The sequence below is a fragment of the Acanthopagrus latus genome, chromosome 2 (genome assembly GCF_904848185.1).
Source record: "Acanthopagrus latus isolate v.2019 chromosome 2, fAcaLat1.1, whole genome shotgun sequence".
Classification (NCBI taxonomy): domain Eukaryota; kingdom Metazoa; phylum Chordata; class Actinopteri; order Spariformes; family Sparidae; genus Acanthopagrus; species Acanthopagrus latus.
The window spans coordinates 16,151,974-16,171,780 of record NC_051040.1 but is presented as its reverse complement, the minus strand read 5'-3'; the positions used below and the strand labels follow the sequence as shown (position 1 = coordinate 16,171,780).

Genomic DNA, 19,807 nt, shown 5'->3' with positions numbered 1-19,807 from the left:
TGTCTAAGCACAATGTTTGATTGGGGATTAGAGGTGCGTGTGTGTGTGTGTGTGTTATATCTTTACCAACCTGAAAGTATTTGCATGACCACCATGACTGGCCTCTTTTGTCTCCACCATCTATCTGTCCCACCAATCATTCATTTGTGTGCTTTTTTCAGTTGTAAACAAACCTAACGATGAGGGTCAGGGTCTTCAAACACAGGACGGAGGTCCCTGTTTGTTTTGAGACAAACTTTTTGACAATTTTCCCGAGGCCCCTCACATTGACCAGGGTTTTTGACCATGTCCCAGTTATAACGTTGTAGTGTGTAGTGTGTAGTGTGTAGTTGAGACTGGCCCCACCTTTAACAGTTCTAACGTCACTGTGTGTGCTTAGCTTTGGTTCGTAAAGTACGTTTCGATGCTAATAGAGTGAGTTTTGCCTTTCTTTTCTTTGTCATTGGCAGTTTTCTTACTATTCCTCACAGACCTCTTTGACAAACACTGAGCTTTGACATCTATTCATTATCAAATACCACTTAGATATATGAGAGAGGATATAGAAATGCAATCTAAATTGGTTTTACTTAAAGTTTAATATAAACAACAGGCGTTGTCATTGAACTTCTTGAGCCCAAGGATGGTTTTGCTGATCCTTCGCTCCATATGATACTGTCTCAACCAGACATGTCATTTCATTAGCCATGCAGCCAGTTTCACTAATATTGTTTTTTTCAGAACATTTGGAAAAAAGCTTCATTTATGGGGAATAAAAAGTTTTCCAGACTTGCAGGAAATTGAATTAGGTAGACAAAAATAACATTTTAGTGTCCGGACGGCTGTTTTATAGACCACTGCAGAGCTCCTAAGGTTATAGCGAGAGCGTATCATTTCATAGGGCTGCAACAACAGAGATGCTTATCACACACAAAAAGGGAAGTGTCTCATGATGAGTGTCTGCGACTGCATACAACATAACAACGTCCCCCACCTGGCTCTCCGGTGCACCAGCTGGAAGCGGTTCTGCTCTGGTGTCTAAAGTGTCTCTGAGGTGATACGGAGATCATTTCCCTCCACTCATCACTCATTTGTCTTTATCCCCTGCTCGCTGGCTGGGCATCTCCTGTTCTGCCATTTGTTTTCATTTTCCGTTGGCTCATCCACAGGAATGGCATGGCAGAACTGGAGCAAATACACAATGATCTACTGTCTTGTCACTTTCCGTCCGGGTCTGTTTTTCTCTTTTGCCTGCGCACACCATCGGTTCCACACCACATTCAATTTATGTTCAGCCGGCTCCAGAGCTTTGTTTTGCTGGCATCGGTTAATTGAGTGTCCCAAACAACATGTCTGTCAAAAAAAAACAGATGGAAACGCTCTGGCTTTCCATGAAATCTATCAACCCACTGAAGTGTTTTTGTGACTGAATTAAATATTCCACGAATCTCTGAATCATGTAAAATGACAACTATGTCTTCAACACGTGGACACTTGACTGTGAAGCTGACAGTAATGTGATTAAATAGGAGGGAAAATATTTTTTTAAGCCTGCTGCTTAAAGGGTAATCCACCAATGTTCCACATCAATGTGTGTTTACAGGTCTTGGGGAGTACAACTGCATATGTGACATAAAAAAAATTGATATTAATCCTTTTGTGGTTCAGGAGGAAGGAGGCATGTAATCTGATAAAATGCCTCCGGCGATGTCATTCCGTGGTTAAATTGCATTGTGGGTAATGTAGGATGGAAGAAGAATGTGTGGGATATGACATTTAAAAAAGACAATCAAATTGTACATACCATTATGGGTGATGTGGAGGTTTTCTGCTGGCACTTATTGTAAATAAATGCTCTGATTTGTTCCCTTAAAGGAGCCAGGCTGCTCTTTTAAAAGGTAATTCCATCAGTTTTCCACATTAAAGTGTGTTTTCAGGTGTCGGGGAGAACTGATGCATATGTGAAAAAAAGCAGAATAAAGTCTTTTGTGACTCCAGAGGAAGCTGCTGATAAATTGCCTCTGATGATGTCATTCAGTGACTACGCTGCATTATGGGAAATGTAGGCACCAGGTTTCAGTCCACGGGTCTACATTGCACTCCTGTAACACTGCTGAACTCAATATGTAAATAATTCACTTCAGCAAAACCCGAGGTCACCTCTTTTATTCCACACATTCTCCTTCATCTTCAAAACGTAATGTCTATATTATCCACAATGCAACTTAGCCACTGAGTGGCCATCACTGGAGGAGATCCATCAGACTACATACAGCTTCCTGTGGAACCACAACAGAATTTATATTCTATTTTTTGTTGTTGTTTTTTTTTTTGTTTTTTTTTTGTTTACATTTGCAGAAGTGTTTCCAAACCTGCAAACACACTAATATGTGTAAAATTAGTGAAGTAAGCCTTTAAATTCCAAAGAGAGGGAGCAACTATGTGGACGACAATCTCTGTTCTCTTCCGTTTGAGCTGCAGATAGTAGAAAGAGGAGTGGGGCCTCAGAAATAGCAGAGAGGAGGTTATCACATTACATAAATGTTATAAGCCCGCACAAACACTGTGTCTGCAGCGCTGCTGTGCATCACAGTCTGCGGTCCGAGGCACGTTGGCCTACTTTCACCATTTCCTTCAACTTAGTTACCAAACCGAGCAAAACCTGAAGTTGTTTACTGACATAACAAAGAGGAGCTGCCCAACAGGTTTCATTGCTTTTTCCTCTGAGGCTCATAGCAGATCACTTTATCTCCCTCTTTGGTAATTTGTAAGCATGACTGGTAACAGTGAGCACATGCTGCCATACTTAATCAGAAGGAATTCACACAGATTACTCAATGATCACTACAGGGGTGACAGAGAGAGAGAGAGACTTGTGGCTACACTGCAGAGGGAATGAACGCTCAGGATGTTTGTAGTGGGTGTACTGGAAGTAATTTAAGGGGAAGTCTACTACAACCAGCGATCATCACGGGGTACCTGCTCACTCTTGGAGGGGTTGGGCGTGATGTGGGGGGAGGCGTTTCCAGCCTCCAGCCTGCTCTTCGGCAGTTCCTGCGCTCAAAGCTGTTGGGTTGAAGCGCCGGCCGAGCGCAGTCCTGCACAGCCACGCTTTCTGCACCAGCTCGAGCTGGACGCATGACACACGGGCGGGATCTGCGCGTTCTATTTAAATTAGTGCCTGCAAACAAAACCGGGAAAGACGAAGTCGGATTTGGAATGAGCTGGAACAACAGAAGCGCGTAACTGAGCGAGCACGCCTACAACGACGAGGGGACCGACCGGTGCGCCTTGGCACCGGAGGGGAGCACCAAACTTCACCGAGCTGAGCATCAGTCCGGGACAAACAGATCGTCTCTCTCTCTCTTTCTCTCTCTAAGCATGTGTCCGTGAGACTGTTTTCTGTAGCGTCAATGTGTAATTATCAACTTTCAGATTAAGGTGTGGATAAAAAGCCTCGCTCTGCCCGACCGTGCCAATGCTGGAATGGCTGGCGGCTCTGTGCTTCGTGATCCTGGCGGTCTTGATATGGCCAGGTTCGAAGTATTTTGGCACCGTGAGCCAGACGGATGCGCTCCTTCAAGGGCTGGGCATTTCGCAACAGGCGGCGAAGGACATGGACGGCGTGCAGCCGGCCTGTGCGGGCGCCGGGACCGGGGATGTCAAAGCTCGCACCGTGGCGCTCATCTGCAAGCCGTCCGCGCTGGCCAACTACCTCCTGAAGCACTGCAGGACTTTCAGCGATTACTCCCCGTGCGTCGGCTGGACGTGGAGGGCGAGCGCCTTCCTGCAGAGCGTGTACGAGGCGTGCTGGCCCTACGACAGCCCGGTCCAGTTCGTGCGGGACAACCTGCAGCTGAGCGACGAGGGACTGGTGGCCTTGGACTGGGCAGTGCCATCCTACCAGAAGAGACGCAGGACTTCCAGCCACTCCACCAGCCCCGTGCTGCTCATCATCCCCAACTCTTTTGGGAAGATCACCAGAAATGTGCTGAAGGTAATCTGCGCGCTCTCGGATGAAATAATAAGCATTTTGTAGAGATAGTACTCGATTAAATGCGCCACATGTAGTTCAGGGGATTTTAATTTTGAAGAGATCCTCATTTGGTTGACTGTGGGACAACAACACTTCATACTGGTGAACTTTGTGTCCATGTGTTGGATCTTTCTGTTCTCCAACATTGTTCTGGGCACCTTATTCCCCCTCTGAGGATATATCAAGAAATATATCTGAGTTTCTTTTATTACCTTGTTAATATTTTGGATATATATGTATGATATTATTATACTAAGTAGTGCACATTGAACCATAGATGAGTCGTTTTCATGTAGAAATTGAACAGGAAGTCACACAAAATGTAAAAGTTCAGCGCTGCCCCGATTAATCAATTAGCTGTCATTCATTAAATTATTCTGCAGCTTTTTTTTAAAAAATCTAAAATGAGAATATTGTCCGGTTTCTTTACTCTGCTATGACAGCAGACCGAATATGTTCTGGTTGTAGACAAAACGAGACATTTCCAGATGAGCGGAAATAGTAAACAGCATTTTTTTATGAATTTTCTGCCACTTTTTGGACAAAGAATCTATTGATAAACCAAGGAAATAACAAACAGATTAGGCTAATCGACAATTGAGATTAATGTTAGATGCACCCCTACCGAGGTTCATAATAAAAATAGTAGGTTAAGTCCTCAAATATACCAAAGAGATAATCCACAAACCATACAACTTTCATTAAGGTATAAAGCAGTAGTTTCTCTCATGTCTGTGGACACTGACAGAATCATAACGTTGTTACTGTGTCATAAAATATTCCCAGAAACTCATTTGCATCCATTTCATTGACAGCGGTCTTTGTATCCTGAGCTTTCCTGCTCCGTGTCACAGTACAAGACAGTTTGACAGGGTGTTGTTGTCCTCTCATACACTGTTAGAGAAGAGGGTTTATATTTGTAGCTTCAGGGTCAAATCAGCTTGTTACTGGGTCAGTCCCCTCTAATGTATATCTGTTATCCCCCCTGACACTGGGTACTTATTTGAACCTTTGTGGTCTGTAGATTAAAGAGCAGAGTGTCGTACCTCTGGTGGCAGTTTTTGTATCTTAACTTAAGGTGGCAAAATCAACCTTTTAAAAAAAGGGCACATTTAGAAACATTGGTGCACATATATGTACCACTCAGGCCCTCAGAGGTACACATAGTTACCTCGAGGACTTCGGCTGTACCCCTATTTCTGACAGCGTATTCAAACAGAGGCATTTCTACACTTTGAAAAAGTAGAAGTGAAACATTTTCAAAGCCAAAATACATCACTTTCAAATTCGGAGGGTTGAAGAGAGAAGCAAGAGGATGCATATTTAATGCACGCACATAGACTGAGAGTATTTTTGCAAGTGTTCAACGGGTCAAAATAGAAGCCAGACATTCAATAATTCAAAAGAGACGTGGGACGATGCCAATGCAAATCAACAATAACCATTTGGGCAAAAGGCAATCGTGTTAGCTCAGGGCATGCCAAGCTCAGTTTGAAAAAAAAAAAAAAAAAAAAAAAAGCAGTGTGGTTTCAAAAAAAAAAAAAAATTAAAAAGAGCAGATGCGGAGGCAGCACCAGCCTTTCAACCGCTCTTTCAATACACTGACTGAGGTAATTGAGTGAGGGATTACAAAGCATCGCTTGACTTGAGGGGCCTGGGGAAGTGCAGCGCCGCTCCACATGAATGCCCGCTGGCTCCCGCCGAGCTCTGGGCACCTGGCATCAGCCTCGCTCATTTCATTTCATACTAATAGCTCTGTGTGGAGGTCCGTCGCAGGCTCACTGTCAGAAGCATGTCAGAAGTCACGACTCCGCAAGAAGTCTTGTGTGTTTGACATAAATCTGGGGTGAAGAGCTCCAGAGGATGACAGAGGAGAGGAGAAGAAGACGCAAGTAGAGGGAAGACAGAGTGTTACTACAGACTATAAATATGTGGTGAGATCAAGTTCCCCCCCCCCCCAAAAAAAAAAGATAATGGAAAGATGAAAAGTAATTGTCATGCTGAGACAGATCTGTGCCTCATGCATCATCAGAGTAGAGAGTATTTGTGAATCTGTCAGCCAGTTACGCTTGGGAGGGCTGGAGGCTGAGGCACCACAAGGGATATACACCAATTAAGATTGCTCCTGTCACTGCTTAGATTCACTGTGTATAACCCAGTGTGTGTGTGTGTGTGTGTTTGTGTGTGCGTGTGTGTGTCATACGGAGGAAGAGATAAAAAAAAAAGAGCTTATGTTTGCGTGGGCACACACACACACGCGGTTCTTTATCTGTGACAGGGAGAAGAAACAGAGCGGGGGATGTAGACTCTCTTTTTGAAGTGTACACACTTCAGGAGGCTCATGAATTTATGAATGAACCATCTCTTTCTTTAATCATTCATATTTTTTTTTTTTTTTTTACCTTCAGTTCATCTCATGCTCCTTTTGTCTCATGCAGCCTGGCAGGATTCAGACACATTTACATAAAGCTGCGTTAAAGAAGAATTCGAAAAAGTCAGATCGGTTCGGTCAATAGTCGAACAATGGCGTAACTGTCAGTGCTGCAAAACGATATTTGAATAGAATCAGATTGTGGGTTTGGAGAATAGTTGCACCCCTGTTGATCACTTCTCCTGATCACTTCCAACTTTCGATCCTCAGCATCAAAAAGACGGCGCGCAAACGATGAGGTGGCGCACAGACGTGCAGGAACGAGTCCCGGCGGCCTGTGATCAGCGCTCAGAGCGGCGTGTTGATGAAAGGCCATTAATGTTCCTGGAAGCAGACGCCCAGATGTTTGCAGCTGCCCTCGCCTCATGCGATTTACGCGCGTCACTCTTCCCTGACGGAGCACGTTGACTTGAGAGCAGTTTTCACCGTAACTTTTGTGACCTACTTACAGTCATAAGCATTTCATTCAGAATGCTTTTGGCGCTGGTTTCCTGAGATCAAGCATTTTTCATTCCTCACAGATAGGAGGTACGATACAATCTGGTCATTATGTGTAATTTACACTTCAGCACTTAGAATTATTGTTATTCAGACCGTTGCTTTTTTGCGTTCTGATTGCTGAGAGAGCAGCTTTTCCAGATTCCTCATGGGATAGGATGAAGGCTTGACGCTCGTGGAAAGTTTTACCGTTAACAGTCCGGATTGGATCGTTGATACAGGTAATGATAGCAGTTCTACTTCATCAGTCTTCTTTCAAGGAAAATGTCTCAATCATTGGGGCATTACTGGAAGTGCAATGCTCCAGAGCCACTGTAGATAATTGGCACAAATGGACCAATATCTGTGTATTGCTGCTGCCGTGGATCAAATACCTGCAATCACGTCATAGCTTTGACAGAGAACAATGACGATGAGCGGGCAAACGGGCTTCAGATCGAGTTTTCTGCCCTTTCGTCTCTTTGCGAATTTCACAGTTTGGTGTCGACGTAGCAGAGTGCACTCTAGTGTCAGGACAGGGACTTTATTTTGAGGTGTTGGCTCTCAGTTTTTCGAAAATGGAACAATGATTATGTGCGTAAAGAGCTTATCTTCAGCTTTAGCTTTGAGGTTTGCTGCACCATTCAAAAAAACGCTTGAAGTGTGTGGAGGGGACAGGAGGGGATCGGGAAGAACTTTGGGTTCAGACACTGAGAGAAAAGGCAAACCTGTGACCCAGACCGTGTCAGTTATCAGTGCTCAGGCCTTCAGGAGGCAACAAGATTTAGCGTGGCTCGTGTGACAAAGGTGTCGTCATTTTTACCAGCCAGTACAATAGTGTATACTCATTCACCCTAGAATATGGACAGAAAACCCCAGTATGTGTTTCAGCTTTACCATGAGCCAAATGTGACAAACCCTCCACGTGGAAATCTGTGGAACAGGAGCTATGACATGGAGAAAGTGCCGGGGAGTGTGGCGTTATCTTTATTCATAACTTCCTGCCCCTTTTCCATGAAGCTTATCACTTTGAAATGGAGCCTAAAGGAATAAACTGTCTTGCAACTGCAGAATATATTTCAAAGTCCATACTTTTGCCTGCCTTTGTGAGACTTTCCCAGAAACCTGTATCCAGGGTGTCATCATATTTGAACTCAACACTCTTCTCAAGCAGTGCAAAAAATGATTTTGCTCGATGCAAAATTCTGAAGAAGAAACCCCCCTCTGCATTTTTTATTCAGTTATATTTAGAGTTCATGTGATTAGTTAAATAACAGCCAACCAGTAGACTCTAAAGATGGCAGTCACGGCTTTAATTATATAAAAAAAAATAGAGAAACTTTTAATTTAGATTTAGATCAGCAGAGCAGTGAAAATATTAGAGGGGATTTAATGTATTCTTCATGCTGGGTGAGCCAGCACAGCAGAATATATCGTGTTCCACAAAAGTGTCACAAAAACAAACATATTCTCCCTTATTTGTAAAAACAGCGGCTGCACTTTTTCACTGTCTAACTCACAAGAGAAAATCTATTCCCTGGACGTGTATCACAGCCCTGCTGGAGAGTATTTAGGCAAACTATTGACCTGAACAGAGGACAGAGCGTTGTAGCGATAGGCTTTGTTGCCTCTAAAAGGCTTTTAATCGAATAACATCCCTAATTTGACTCAACGTGTGGTCACACGTCCCGGTGAAGCTGCCGAGGTTTGCTCAAAGCTTGTGAGGTGGTCTCACAGACGGAGATCACACTATTTAATGTTGGCGAACGTTGGGGCGTCTTTATTTTTTGTCATCGTCTCGGCACAGAAGGTGACGCTGCCTCTTGCATGTGTGTACGAGAGCTGGCATGCTGTGCGGTGTCTGGAGTCCCTGCCGAAGGAATTTGTCACCGAGCTGACAGTTTATCAGCTCTGGCAGGAAACTGCTGGACGAGCCACTCTCGGGATTTTGCACTCTTTCTGCAGAGGAGCTGAGATCTCGCTCAGAAAAAAACAAAGCAAAACACAATGTCAGTGTAACATTTCAGGGAAAGGTCTGCCAGGAACTTGCACAAATATGATCCATGAAAAAGACTGTTACTATATTTCATTGTGATCGATAGGAAAAATAGGAATAGTGTTTCCCTTCACCAGTCATCGCAGTGGGCAGAAAAAATGTGCGCCTCTCTAAACAACAGATATTTTTCAGCCGATACGATAACTGATAATCACCTGACTCTCATGACCGATACCAATAAAAAAAACGATACCAAAAACCAACATTTATCATTTTGTCATGCACGCACAGCAAGAAAGGCTCAGATGTCATGTGCAAAGATGGTTTACTTGATATTCCACAGCTGTGATGACGTGTGGCTGCTGTCTACCATGCTTGGCTCTACACAGGCGCAGCACTTTGACATCAGCGTGTTAGTTGTTCTTCTGTTTTTACTGGCTGCTCGCAAAACAACACTGAAGGTGCATACCACCCCCTGCTGTGTGTAGACGACGCACTTTGACTTTGTATTGTTGGCTAGATGTATCGGCTGCAATTTCTTTACATCTGCCAATTATCGCTAAAGTCAACTTGCCATTAATGGGACAATAATTTATCTGTCTGATGTATGTCGTCCATCCCTAGTGTCTGTGGTTTGCAAAATGCCATATGCCAACATTTGGACCTGCGTCAGTTTAATCATTCATCACACTGTCCCCAAAAAAATCTTCCTTGATGGTCGCGTGTCACCGCTTCACTTCCAGACAAAAAGTAGATTTCTTTTTAATGAAAAATTCTACAACGGATCAGAGCGAGCTTTTCCTGACCAGCCAATGCTGTTAATGAAACGTTTATATGCCATCCTCAAGGTGTGTTTAGTATCTCACACTGGGCAGTCCTTACTCAGCACTCACTGTGCCTGTTATGGTGGCTGACTCACACAGTGAGTCATCACAAGTTTACACAGTGTTGCTGTATTAAAGCCTGGCATGAGCCGGACAAAAATCCCTCTACACTCCGCTCACCTAATTGAATCTCAGCTGCAACATTCATCACTCAGCGCCGGCTCGCTCCCATTTGCTCCCATTTTAAATGACAAAATATCTGATCGCGTCTCTCAGTATCTTTGGAGATGAAACTGAGCTCACATGATTCATATTCACTTGCAATTGCTCTCTTCCCCTCCCCCGAACAGCCTCCTCTTGAACCACAATGATTGGAAATGGTATCTATGGAATGAACCACGGAAGATTCAATGAATGATGTTCCGGTGTGTTAGCTCCGCGCCGACGCTGCCTCGTCATGTATCTGGACGACTGAATCCTCTTCCTGTTCTAGTGGCAGAAATGCTTCTGCAGTCTTTCTCAGCTGGTAAATATTTAATGCAGTGGATTCTGCAGCTCCTCCTCGCAGGCCTCTCTGCAGATTTTACGCAGAATTTAACTCATACAAACCTGAGTGTTCATTTGCTCAGCTTTTGCATTTTTGAAACGTTGATGCAATTAAAAAAAAAAAAAACCTCCCAAGTTGAGGCGAAGCAGAGTGACACCGCAAATTTAGAGGGAAGGCAAATCTTCTCCTGGTGTTTCCAGACACTGTAATGGATTTGTATAATTTATTCTAAAGGTAATTTACTGAGCTTTGACTGGAGCAGCCTCTGCCTGGAGAGCTTTTCAGTGTAATGTATTTATGAAACTGTCATTTTTGTTCTGCTAGCAATAAAACCTCCTGTTCGTTACTTTTCACATTTTATGTGTTTAGAAGTTACGGCTTAAATTGATTAATGTCTGGTGAACTGTCCCGAGTGTTGTTTCTCCGCTTCTTTGGATATGATAGAAATAGATATGTCTCATGAGAATCTGCGGTAGTTATAATATCAACACTCGCTGAGATTTGGTGAATTTATGTTTACAGTACAAGAAGTTATGTATTTAGTCTGCTCCCAGTACTTCACACAATAACAGTGGCAAGGCCAGCAAGCAGTCAACATGCAGAGGATAAATAACCAGCGGTGCCATCAGAGTTTGAAGAGCCAGATCCTCGAGAGCCTTGGATGGTGGGGGAAAATGATGAAAATCATTTGTGCCTGAAAGATGAAAAGGCTTGTTGGGGAGCAGAACAGCCTCATATTCAGTGATACTTGCTGTGTGAAATAATCGTGTTTTTCCCGTGTTTTTTACGTGATGATACATTTTGCAGTTTTGCACACAGATGTTCTTTTTACATTACATTAAGGATAGATACTTCTCCTACGCTCTCCACGGCATTTAAAGTATTAAAAAAATGTTTTCTGTGAGCTGAATGAAGCCAAAAAGTCTTGCTAAGTTTACAACGTATGTTTATGGCGGTGCTGTTTACTCAAGTACCTAAAAGTCGTATCTGAGTGAAAGTAAAGATGTTGTATTAAAATATTACGTTGGTTGAAATTAAGTCACCCATACGAATATTACTTGTGAAAAAATCTAGAATGTCTGCAATTTAAGGTACTCATGTAGTTATTTTCTGGCAATAAATGTATTTACATAAAAGTAATCTTCACATATATTAACACATATTTACACTTATTTAGATCCAATATTCAGCATTTTTTAAATAATAATAATAATGTTAATAATGTTTTGGTTAATTTTTTGTTTTTGTTTTTTTTAATCTGAGTGCAGATAAAATAAATTAATTTTACAAAGTGATAAAAAGCTCTGAAATAAAGGTAGTGCAGTGATACAATAGTTGTCTCTAAAATGTAGTGGCGTGAAAGTATAAAGGAGCAGAAAATGGAAATACGGTACAAGTACCTCAAAATGTTCTTTAAGTGCAGTACCTAAATGTCTGTAAATGTACTTAGTTACATTCCATCGGTGCTATTGACGTACACTGATTAAATTAGACATACATGTTAAGAAAACCTTATATCAATTATCTGATGTTTCACATTTTGGTCAAATTAGCCGAATATTGAATGTGTTTCACTAGAGTTGGCTCTTCAACTGTTCAAATCAGAAACAGGTGAAACTATACGCATGTGATTCATCGATATGACTAAATGCCCCATGTGTTCGTGTTTCAACCTACTCTGTATTTTTCTGTGTGCACTTAATCATGTTGAAGCAGCACAATTAAAGGTAGCAACACTTCTGTATCCTGTAATCCTGTAGTTTTACTGCGTTCACACGTCCCTAAGCGACTGGTTAATTTCTTTTTCCATACAATAAAAAGCAGCGCTGTACATTTTCAGGTGTGACGACTGCAAAGACAATCAGTGGGGGAACAAAATGGAGACATTGTGTGATTCTGTTGTATTGTAACCAAGAGAGCAGGTCACGCTGGTTCCACTGTGTGGCCAATTCAGAGAGACAAACAAATTAATTAGGCTTAGAACCGGTAAACTGTATGTTGTACATCAATTACTCAAGCAACAATATTAGAGGAAAAAACAGTTTAAACAATCAACTATACTCATCAACAGAATGTAAAGAAATATGTTTTGATGTTTCATAATGATGTCTATGTGTTGTTAGCATGCTAAACAGCTAGCCCTGAGCTCCCAGTCTGGCCCGCTATCTGCATGGCTAACTGAGCTAACGGCAGCAATTTGTAGAAGCAGTTAGCGTTTACTCTGGTGATATGATGTCCCCCTTATGCACACATAATTCCAAGCAAATCCTCCACAATGCTTCAAAACCATAACACATTTTTGAAGAGATATATATCGAGAACATCCTTTTATTTATCTCCGTCTACCCTCGCTCTCTCTCCAGCTGTGTGAAATGGCGCTGTCCCACGGCTACCTCCCGGCAGTTTTCAACCGCCGCAGCCACAACGGCACCCCGCTCACCACCCTCAAGCTGCAGCAGTTCGGAGACCCGGCAGACCTGCGCGAGGCCGTGCGCTACATTCGCTACCGACAGCCTGCGGGGAGACTGTACGCCGTGAGCGAGAGCAGCGGGTCGGGCCTTCTCCTGTCTTACCTGGGGGAGTGTGGATCGTCCAGCTACGTGACGGCGGCTGTGTGCCTGTCGCCTCTGTTCCGCTGTCAGAGCTGGTTTGAGAACGGGCTGTGCTGGCCGCTGCAGTGGGCTTTGGTGCTCTACCAGAAGATATGTCTCAGCAGGTATGGTGGGGGCTGGGGGGGTATGTCACCAGTGAATAGAAAGACACAAACAAACTCGGTAGGCTTTTAAAGGATAATTTCTTAAAGCTTTATTTTCACAGTTTGGGTCTTGTTTCTGTTGGGTTCACATTTTACTCACCATCTGAGAGCGCAGACACACCGCTGCAACAGGCCAAAGAAATCAGCAGGTTTAACGAGACTGGAAGCAAAACCGAATACAACCACACTTGAAATGTCTGCAACGACCCCCCACACAAGAAAAATACATGCATGTACAACTACGGCAAGAAGCGTGGGTCAGAATTTAACCAGAATGATGTTAAGCTAACCTGGGAGTTTGTTAGGAACAAAGGTTGCTAATCCCTCTTGTTAAGTTCTCTGTTAATGTGTTAGCCGTTGAACACTTTCGAGCAGCTTTGCTGCATTCTCAGACGTTAGCAGTTAGGCTAATTAAATACATGCAAGGAACAACAGAGCTGCAAAAATATCAGTGTATGAAACTTGCCTTTTATTGGCAATCGGTAACCCGCAAAATTCAAGAAGGTCAACAGCAGATTTCTGGGTGCGGATTTGCAGTGCATACAAATCTTTTTGGAAATCGACGCATTCATTTAAGCAGACTTAATGAGTTTGGAGAGACAGAAAGAGACAAACAGCTTCCCTTCTTCCAGCTCACTCTGGGGAATAGCTTCATGAATCTGCTGCATGTGAAGGTCTTGAACAGAACACAGCGAAACAGGTAAAATGATTTTTGGGTGAGCCAAAGTGGAGACACAGTTGGAGATTGTACGAAAAACAGATGCAGGTGCTCACCAGTCATTTACTGGAAAGGCACAGCCAATTAAGGGTGCAATCAAGTTACTGTAGCAACAGATGGTCTGCTCAGTGTCAGGTCATCGATTCTGAGAGACATCGTGACCCAGGTGAAGCCTCTCAAATCAATGCTGCAAAGAGAATATGAGACCCATGCTGCTCCTCAGAATTGATTTACTGGTTTTCTCTTGTTGCCTCTGTTTAATGTGCGTTTGTGTTCTTTCTCGTGCGTGTGTGTGTGTTTGTGCCTGTGTGCTTGAACGCTATACATAGGTACAAGACGGCGCTGGGTGAGACCATACAAACAGACGCTCTGTTTTCCAGCTGCTCCTTGCGTGTCCTGGAGGAGTCGTTGTTCTGTCAGACTGGACCTGCAGCACCGACCGGGCCCGGCGCTAGCGGCGGTGCCTCAGGTGCGTGGGATGCCTACTGGGAACGCAACGAACCCTTGAGGGATGTGGACGAAGTGGCTATTCCCGTTCTGTCCGTGTGCGCTCAGGATGACCCTATCCGTGGTGACACCCAATCCACAGTGCCCTTGGAGCTCTTTGAGACAAACCCGCATTTTTTCCTCCTTCTGACTGACCGTGGAGGTCACTGCGGTTTCTCCACCCAGCCCGAGGGGAGCGCCGCTGGTGCAGCCGGTGCAGTCGGCTCGGCGGCTGTGCCAAGCAGCGGGGTTGGGAGCGGCGGGGTCAACTGGAGCCACAAAGCTCTGCTGGAATTCTTCCGGGCGACCACAGACTTCTTCGCTGCAGAGGAGAGAGCGAAGCAGCTGGCCGCGAGGAGGAGGGGGCTGGGGGGTGGAGCAGGCGGGAGGGCCTTCCGCCACCGCAGCGTCAGTACGTGTAAACGAATGCCAGCGTGCTCCCATAATATCCATGCCATTTACAATTGGCAGAGGTCCTATACACGATGAGGGAGCTTCATGGAAGTTAATGGACTACACTGATGCCTTCTGATAGCGTTTGGATTTGGGATGTGAAGGCTCAGTTTGTTCTGTGACACTCCGCTACAAAGTGTTAAACCGAACTACAAACGTGCCGGGGCTGTGAGGATCTGAGGGCACAGAATGCTTTCAAGTGTTCATAAATCACAGCCATAACACAAGAGCTCTTGCACGCAGTTGTTACGTTCTGCTGAACGCTTGACACTAAACTCGCAGGATGGGTGGCTATATGTTTTTCTAGAGACTGATACAAATTGCTTCACTGCCAGCTGTTAAAACTGAGGGATTCTCTCACTGTTTTGTCAACACACACATACATCTTGCCCCCCTGACTAGAGACGAGAAGTAATGAGCCAACTAGTCTTCACAAGTTTATGATATTGATTTAATTAATTCCATTTCTGGGCCATGGGGTCGGGTGCAGCTGAAGCTGCAAAAGCCATAACAATTCTGAATGTGTCGAACAACCAGCAATTATTTCTACACAGTGTGACAATACAAGTGACTCGCTGTTGAAAATGTTGGAATAAATAACCCCCGAACTTCACAAAAACAAATACTCATAGACTAGAAAAAATGCACACCTGTCCTGACCTCACCTGAATCTGCCTCCTTCATCCCTGGAGGCGGAAATCGCAGTCAGGGCTGCTGTGACATGAAAATCATCCAGTGGATTTCTTTCTTTCTCTTGGGTCACGGTCCTGCCACTCACCTGGCTTTAAAACGTTTCTTTAAAACGTCCTCCATCAATTGGTCCAGCTCCTGTGTTGGTGGTGTAAACACCCTGCTAGCTTCATGGCGATCTGAGCTAACTGGCAGCTACAGTTAGCAGCAGTTAGCAACATCGACGTTACAAGGGCAAGGCTCCGTGTTGCAAATGTCTCCCTGGTATTTTGCTCCCAGTTGGACTATGTGTCACGCAGTTTGCAGCCATGTTAGCTACAGTGTGTTGGCAATCACGGCTGCATGGTCATTTTGGATATTTGAAACCTTGACACTTAACTATTGCGTCTTACTTTTATTCTTTGTATCACTGACAGGATATTTATTGGGGAAGGGTGAAAGTCTTGTGCCTAGAGTAGAGTATCCAGTAAGGATCTGAAGTTAATTTGAGCTAAATGTCAAAAGAGTTTAATGAACTCATCTGGTGTTAGATGCACACAATGAAGAGAATTCATTGTGTATATTACTGAATGGTCTCTTCTGTATGGGGAAATGTCCTGATGCCCAGAATAGAGCACCACATGTGTGATTGCAATCACCTTTTAGAAGTGAATTCTGTGTAATGAGGTTCTATTTTAATGAGCTTCGTGGCCGAAGGCGCGTTTTGAGTTTTTTCCGGCCTCATCGTCTGAAGCCCAGAGTGTGAAGGTGGCGAAGATGTGATGGTGGCTGGTTTCGTACTGAGGAGGAGGGTCCCCGCAAATTCTATTAATTGTTTATCCTTGTGATATAGAGTAATAAATACTGTGTCAGATGTGGTTAGACCAGAAGCACTTCAGAGGGCAGCTCAGACGACGAGCAGTAGAAAGCAGAGGTTCAGATCTTTGTCTTCTGTTGTTTCATTGAAATGCCCCACCTGTCAAATGTGTAAGTTTGTGTGATGGAATCAGATGAATAAAATTATTTAAAAAAGTAAATATGATTAATAATATATCTTGGTCACTATTTTTGCTCATAATCATCATTACTTTCAAATCTCATCACACTGAGGTTATGATCTTTGGTCTTGTCAAACCCCCGCTGAGTGAATCCTCACAGACACTCCCTATTTTAGCACAGTCCCTATAGCCATTCCAAGCTGCATGTGTGTGTGTGTGTGTGTGTATGATATTCACTGCAGTGCTTGTCCACCCTGCTGAGTCTTATCCACTCAGACAGCTGGAACACAGCAGTGTACACACACGCACACACAAAATGTGTGCCTGCAGACCCACTTTCAACACACATCCTCGCCACTACACATCAACACACATGCACAAACACACACACACACACACAGGGGTATGCAGGAGCTGCCATGCGTGCAGGATATTCTTATACACGGTCATTATCTGCAGGAAGAGTCACAGTTCTTTACGAGACAGAAACAGCCTATGACACACACACACACAGGGACACGTGTAAATTACATCGCTATTATTGATAAATATAATTCTTCCATTAAAAGCAATCTGAAGCAATGCAAAGACTGAACCTGGCTCATTATAAACTCAACAGTAATACACAATGACTTTAAAATGTGTGTGTTAAATGTGTTAAAATTTTGCAGACACATTTTCACAATGACACAAATGATGACAAATGATGACATTTCCCTCTCGGTGTTGAGTAGAAGCTGCATTGAGGGGCAGAGCTGTTGTAGGAGGGACCCAACAAGCCATGATAATGACTCTGTAACTGTCAATAATTAAGTCATCATCAGCACAGCAACTGTGGGTGGAAGAGCAGCTGTGGCTTTAATGGATCCCTTTAATTATCAGGTTTTCTAATGTCTCCATTAGAAGCAGAGGCCTTTGGCTTCATGTGCAGGGCTGAGGAGCAGAAACAAGAGCAGATAAGACCGACTGACTCAGCAGGGAAGAGGTTAAGATGCTGCACAGATGTCACCAGACAGACTACACATATACATCAGAGCTATGAATGTGTTAAATAGAAAACAATGCTTATATAATAGACGTACAAAAGGTGTGCTTTCTCCTGTCCAGTCATCAAATAAATGTTGGCCATGTAAGTTTCTGCAAACCAGGGATATAAACTTACCATTTCTTTGTGTCTTTCTGTTCTGTATCTTTATCTGGTTGCTCTGTGAAATGCTGTGGTTCCTCTTCAGGAATCTCCAGTAGTTTGCCCCTTAAAAATGTCGTAACAAAGTCTCCAACTGTGGTCACTTCTCGCCTGTCACTCCACCACCATCTCCTCCAGCCTCCAGACATGAAAGTCAAGGTCATGTGAACGTAACGTGACATACTGTGTTTTGTAGGAATGTCAATACGGTGCGTAAGTCTGCAACATGTGCACAGGAACATATCGGTGGTTTGCAGAAACTGCCAACATGGTTTTTTCCTGCTGCTTTCTGTTCATAACAGGCACATGAACGTGTCCATGCAACAAAACAGCGCTCACGAACGTTTCACTTTATCAAAGCAATATTTTGGCCGTTCGTGCACTTTCAGCAGTGAACTTTCTCCTTACACTCGTATCCAGATAATGCCTTCGGCTCTCTGTTACTTTGCATTTACCAGAATGAACAGTGAAACTCTGTGTAAAGTCTGCGTCTTTATTACTGGAAAAAAAATCTGGTCAGCACATGTTGAAACAGAGCACGACAGCAGGGGTACCATGCTAGAAAAATTGCTTTTTTACAACCCGCCGTGGTTTTCTGTTGATGTAAAGTCTCAGAACAAATGTCCAAAAGTAGACGCCATTTCCTTGCAATAAACGTCGGCTTTCATTGGCCGTGAGCGAATTAAGCCATTAAGGTTGAATTGCCCTTTCCCACTTTGCTTAATCAATTCAGACCCAATAGTCTGCCTCAGTGATCAGGGACTGATTTAATGAAAAAGGCTGATATTTAATTAACAAAGAACCTGGCATTCACATCACTTTGATTTTACAAAATCATAGGGTCTGTAGATTGGGGCACACACTCTGATTGGGATTTATTGAAGAAAATATGTTGGTGCCGTCTCAAAAATACACAGTGGTTCCTGCGTTAGAGTCCTAATGGAAGTTAAAAGGTGAAAATTGGGATTGAGAGACTGGTTAGTCCAAACATTTAGACAGTGTTTGTACAATATGCATTCAGTATGAGTTGAACAAACAGGATTTAGAGTTACGAGTCAGAGTAGAATAACATTCTTAATCTTATAAATGAAAAAAGCTGATAAGCAATACAGTGTACTTATTCTGCTGCAATCGTATTTGTCTGGCATGACCAGTAGCTTTTAGTTGCTAATGTTAGCAACGTAAATAAATTTCAGATAGACATTACTATGACTTTCCTGTATGTGTACTACTATTACACTATTACACATCAACAATATCCCACATTTTGGGATATAAGGCTTGGTTCGTTTTCCTGCCGAATATTAAGTCTCTGGTTCCACAGGTACAACGCATGACAGTTGATATCACTCAGAACTGACTGTGTATTTTGTTGCAGAAACATCTACCGAAGTTAGCGTGCCTCATCCTGCCCAAGTCTAAAGTTCCTGTTCAGGCTTCCAGTCTGGATTACTAGCTGCATGGCTAACTGAGCTAATTAGCTAACGGCAGCTACAGTTAGTGGTTACTGGAGTCATCTACTGACCCTTATTCATATGTATGTATGAATTTGATAAATGTCCAATTCTTACATATCACCCCTTTCAAGTACTGTTTTTGTAGCTGGTTGCTGTACCTTCTGCTGGTTGTCATGGCGAAGCAGGTGTCCAGGATGTGTCTGTCTCCAGTCAAGAAGCAGTACCCAAGAACTTGTTGTTTCTACGCTCAACACACCGTTTTCAGTGTACATGATAAACAGACTTTTACATAAAGTTTCATGAGCCTTAGAAGTGCTGGTAGGCACATTTTGTGACCGTTGGACGGAGCCAGGCGAGCTGTCTGCCCATGTTTCCAGTCAGTGTGCTAAGCAAACTGTGCTGTAGCTTACTATTTAGAATACACTGCATGAGGGAGCTATCAGTTTTCTCATCGAGATCTTGGCATGAAAGCAAATACATCCACAGCATTTCCCAAAATATACTATCAACCATCCCCCTGAGGCATTTTTCTACCGTAAGACTGTAATGTAGGCACATTTTGGTTTAAGGACAATGATGCCACCAAATGTTTGCAGACAGTTTACCATGATAAATGACTCCCGAGGTTTAGAAAGTGTATCCATTTTTCAGTCCTGAGTCACTCTACCCCAAAATCAACATTAAATCAGTTCAGGATCAAGAAGGAGCAACAAAACACCGACATCTGGTCAGCACAGTTAATCAATCACGAGAATGTGTGTGGGCAAAGCTTTTACGTGTCTGTTCCGCAGAAAA

At 43.5% G+C, this 19,807-nt stretch overlaps 1 protein-coding gene across 1 annotated transcript; it reads left to right on the top strand.

Moving 5' to 3' along the window:
• Nucleotides 1–2,861: 2,861 nt before the first annotated feature.
• Nucleotides 2,862–16,579, top strand: abhd15a (abhydrolase domain containing 15a). The gene is made up of 3 exons (XM_037084281.1): nucleotides 2,862–3,976; nucleotides 12,654–13,006; nucleotides 14,093–16,579. Exons 1-3 carry the CDS (start codon nucleotides 3,458–3,460, stop codon nucleotides 14,736–14,738), a joined length of 1,518 nt encoding a protein of 505 aa, XP_036940176.1. The 5' UTR covers nucleotides 2,862–3,457; the 3' UTR covers nucleotides 14,739–16,579.
• The last annotated feature ends 3,228 nt before the right edge of the window (nucleotides 16,580–19,807 follow it).